This window comes from Chiloscyllium plagiosum, unplaced genomic scaffold (genome assembly GCF_037043375.1).
Source record: "Chiloscyllium plagiosum isolate Xiang-an unplaced genomic scaffold, Cpla_swu_hap1 HiC_scaffold_7, whole genome shotgun sequence".
NCBI lineage: Eukaryota > Metazoa > Chordata > Chondrichthyes > Orectolobiformes > Hemiscylliidae > Chiloscyllium > Chiloscyllium plagiosum.
In genome coordinates, this window is record NW_028270145.1 from 108,599,133 (window position 1) to 108,602,428 (window position 3,296).

The 3,296-nt window shown below is 49.5% G+C and overlaps 1 protein-coding gene across 1 annotated transcript; it reads right to left on the reverse strand.

The window, feature by feature from the left end:
* Nucleotides 1-857: 857 nt before the first annotated feature.
* LOC122552041 (cyclin-dependent kinase 5 activator 1-like) lies at nucleotides 858-2,863 on the reverse strand. Its single transcript, XM_043694594.2, has one exon. It carries the CDS (start codon nucleotides 2,695-2,697, stop codon nucleotides 1,768-1,770), a length of 930 nt encoding a protein of 309 aa, XP_043550529.2. The 5' UTR covers nucleotides 2,698-2,863; the 3' UTR covers nucleotides 858-1,767.
* Nucleotides 2,864-3,296: the final 433 nt, after the last annotated feature.

Genomic DNA, 3,296 nt, shown 5'->3' on the forward strand with positions numbered 1-3,296 from the left:
GAGTCACATGTAGTCCAGACCTTTCCTAAAGTGCATTAATGAGAACTGTTTTTAATGATAGTTGACACTTATTGGACCAGCTGTTTATTCCAGAGTTTACGGATTTCAAATTTTACATTAGTTATAGTGGGATTCAAATCGATGTACACTGGCAATGTCAATTACCAGTCCAGTGACATTACCACTACTGCCTCTCCAGTAATAGCATATGTGCATTTTGAGCTGCTGGTCCTGTCGGACCATTCTCCAGGTTTATTCAGGAGAATTACAAATATTCAGTTTAATTTGTATGATTTTTACATCCCACAGCCACTTAGATTGCAATGTAACACTGTTTAGCAAATTGACCGTGAAGCTAAAACTGCCCGTGAGTACTGTGTCCTTTCCCAAAAAGCAGGATTGTGCAGGAATACAGGCATCATTCCAAATGCAGTACACAGCATGCAGCTTCCAGCTCATTCCCGGATACAGATCTGGGATTACTGCTAAGTCATCTCTCAGTAATCAGCATACAAGGACATGCAAGGTAAATGAGAGTGGGAAGCTAAGACAGCAATAGATTCCCTTCCAGCAGACAGCTCCCACCACTATGGCAACACAATCTCCTGGTAATGGAACACAGTTTCCTTCACACAAGCCCACACACATACACATCAATCGCACAGAGCTACACCCGCAAGCTTGTATTTACAATAAACACAAGCAACCATTCATCCACATCTTCACATGTAATCTCATACAGACTTACAAAGACAGCAGTTCGACAGTCCCAGACCACAAAACAGTAGCATACCAGCACCTAAAAGTCAGCTTTTGTCTTGAGGCTTTTGAAATAACCGAGAACAATCAGCACAAAATCGGATCATATTTTGCAATATATTTGTTGATGCTCCAGCATATTTAGAATACAATACAAAACGCAACATTATTTATCATATCCCAACAATTGGCACGTTTTTTTTTGGACAACTAACCCCGCCTCTTTGCCGTTTTTATTTTTGTTCTTTGCCGAGAGGAAACAAAATAAAAATGTACATTCAGATAATGACAGAAATGAGACTCTGCTGCTGATGAAAATGTGCAAAATGGAACACAGGAGGTTTGAACGCATCAGCACCATGGAGAGCAGCAACTGCTCTCGTCATCTCCTAGTCTGTCTCAGAGACACCCCACCCACACTCACAGTCAAGGCGCTCAGAAATACTGCTGTGATTATCCTTCCTAAAAATTGGAAAATAAATAAATTTATATATACATACATATATATATATATATATATCCACACTCTTATCTACAACACTTGTCCGACAGACTTTGACTGAAGCTCCGTCACCATCGACAGCCACACTGGAATTTAAACGGGGACAAGTTTATCTTGTTTTTTTTTGGCATACGCATCCTGTTTCATTCTGATCGACCCCCTCCCCCCTCCGCAAAATGACCTTAAAACGATGATCACCTTTGATACCGTGATTTACAGCACAATTGGAAAATAAACCACATTTTTTTTAATAAAAAAAAATGAAAGGAACACCGTGAAGTGAACATTTTAGGCTCCCATTTTGATTGAGAGTAAAATCCGTGCCAATCTTTCGCTCGATTTTGACTTCCGGGACAAATTGCATTTTATTCCCACTCAATCTGTTCCCAGAACCCAGTCTCCTTTACGTGGGGACTGCAGCCCCTGCTAATAGACCTGATCACCCAGTCTGTCTCTACACACATACAATAGATTTCTCGCTAAGAGACACAGAATAGACAGGGCGTCTAACGGTCCAGATTGATAATGTATTGTCCATTATAGTCTCTGCTGCTGGCCTCATTCTTCAGGTCTTGAAAGACCTCAGTGAAGTAATGCGGGTCTGAATTAATCTGAAGCATCTTGGCACTCATCTCGCCGATAATGGAGAGGCATCTGTCCCAGAAGACCTCTTTGTTGGCTTCTACCAGGAACGGCTTGAGGGGGTAGGAAATCTCATTGCCCATGTAAGAGTAGGCGAGGTACAGGCAGGTGAGGAAGGTGGCTTGCAGTTCGAAGTCACTGGCGATGTCTTCGCTGACCACCTCCCGGCACAGCAGGTAGACGAAGACCACGTTCGCCGGGCTGATGAAGCCTTGATCTTGCCAACCCTGGAGCAGCAGAGCTCGGTCCACCTCCCGGAACCAGAGCACCGCCTCGCCGGAGCTCAGCTGCTTCAGGCGGTAGCAGCGGCGGCACAGGAACTCGCCCAGGCACCGCAGCAGCTCCCCGGTGGACGCCTGTACCACCACCCGGCGGGGAGAGGCCAGGGCGCGGCCGCTGGCTTGCTTCTGCACCGAGCCCAGCTGCCTGGGGGGGACCACCGGCAGGGGTACCGGGATGGCCCTGTGCTGGCCAGCGGGCTGCAGCGGAGCACCGGCAGGAGGGCAGGACTTCTTCAGGTTCTCCTCGTTGAGCTGCTTGACCGGGTTGTTGTTGCTGCTGCTGCTGCTGATGGCGCCGCTGGCATGCTCGTTGGCATGGGGCGGCTGGCCCGGGTTCACCTTCTTGGCTTTCTTCTTCTTGGCCGAGGCGGCCACCAGGCGCTTCCAGGTCAGGGCGGAGATGAGGACCGAGTGCTTCTTCAGCCCCTTCTCCTTGGCGCTCTTGCCCGCGCCGTCTTCCACCGTGCCACCTTTGCCCTTGGGCTCGGGGGACAAAGACAGGACCGTGCCCATCGTCTGGCTGGCGGTAATGGACAAGGGGGTTGGTGGAAGGGGAAGACAGAAAGAGAGAGAGAGAGAGAGAGCAGGCGCCAGGCGAGAGGAAATCAACAACAACAAGTCTTACTGCATTTGGATAGCCAGCCGGGGTTGCCTCTCGGAGGACTGAGGGGGGGGGGGGTGGGATTGCAGTGAGTGAGGAAGGGTTAAATGGGGGTGCCTTTTTTTCCCTTCCCTTTGGGGAGGGTGAGGATGGTGGATGGAGAAAAGGAGTGGGGGGGGGGGGGGGGGAGAAAGGTGGTGGGAAGGGGGTGGAAATGGAGCCTCTGCCGGATACTCGCTGATGGAGGACTGAGCAGACCCTGGCTAGCCCAGCCGCCTTCCCAACTCCAAAATGATGGGCACAGTCCAGAGCCAATCGCTTAAAGCAGCCTCCAAGCTGAGGGCCATCCTCAATGGGCAGCCAAAGCAACCAATCAGAATGGAGTATCTCATGATGTGCACCACCCAAGAAGCCAATTGACATTAGAATCCAGGGGGTCCTGAGAGACCAACCAATCAACGCTCAGGAAGTGAGGGAAGTCGACTCCGCCCCAAATCCCAATAACACCCAA

Excerpts from the sequence above, each read along its gene's own strand:
- LOC122552041 (XM_043694594.2), bottom strand. The coding sequence starts at position 2,697 with ATGGGCACGGTCCTGTCTTTGTCCCCCGAGCCCAAGGGCAAAGGTGGC.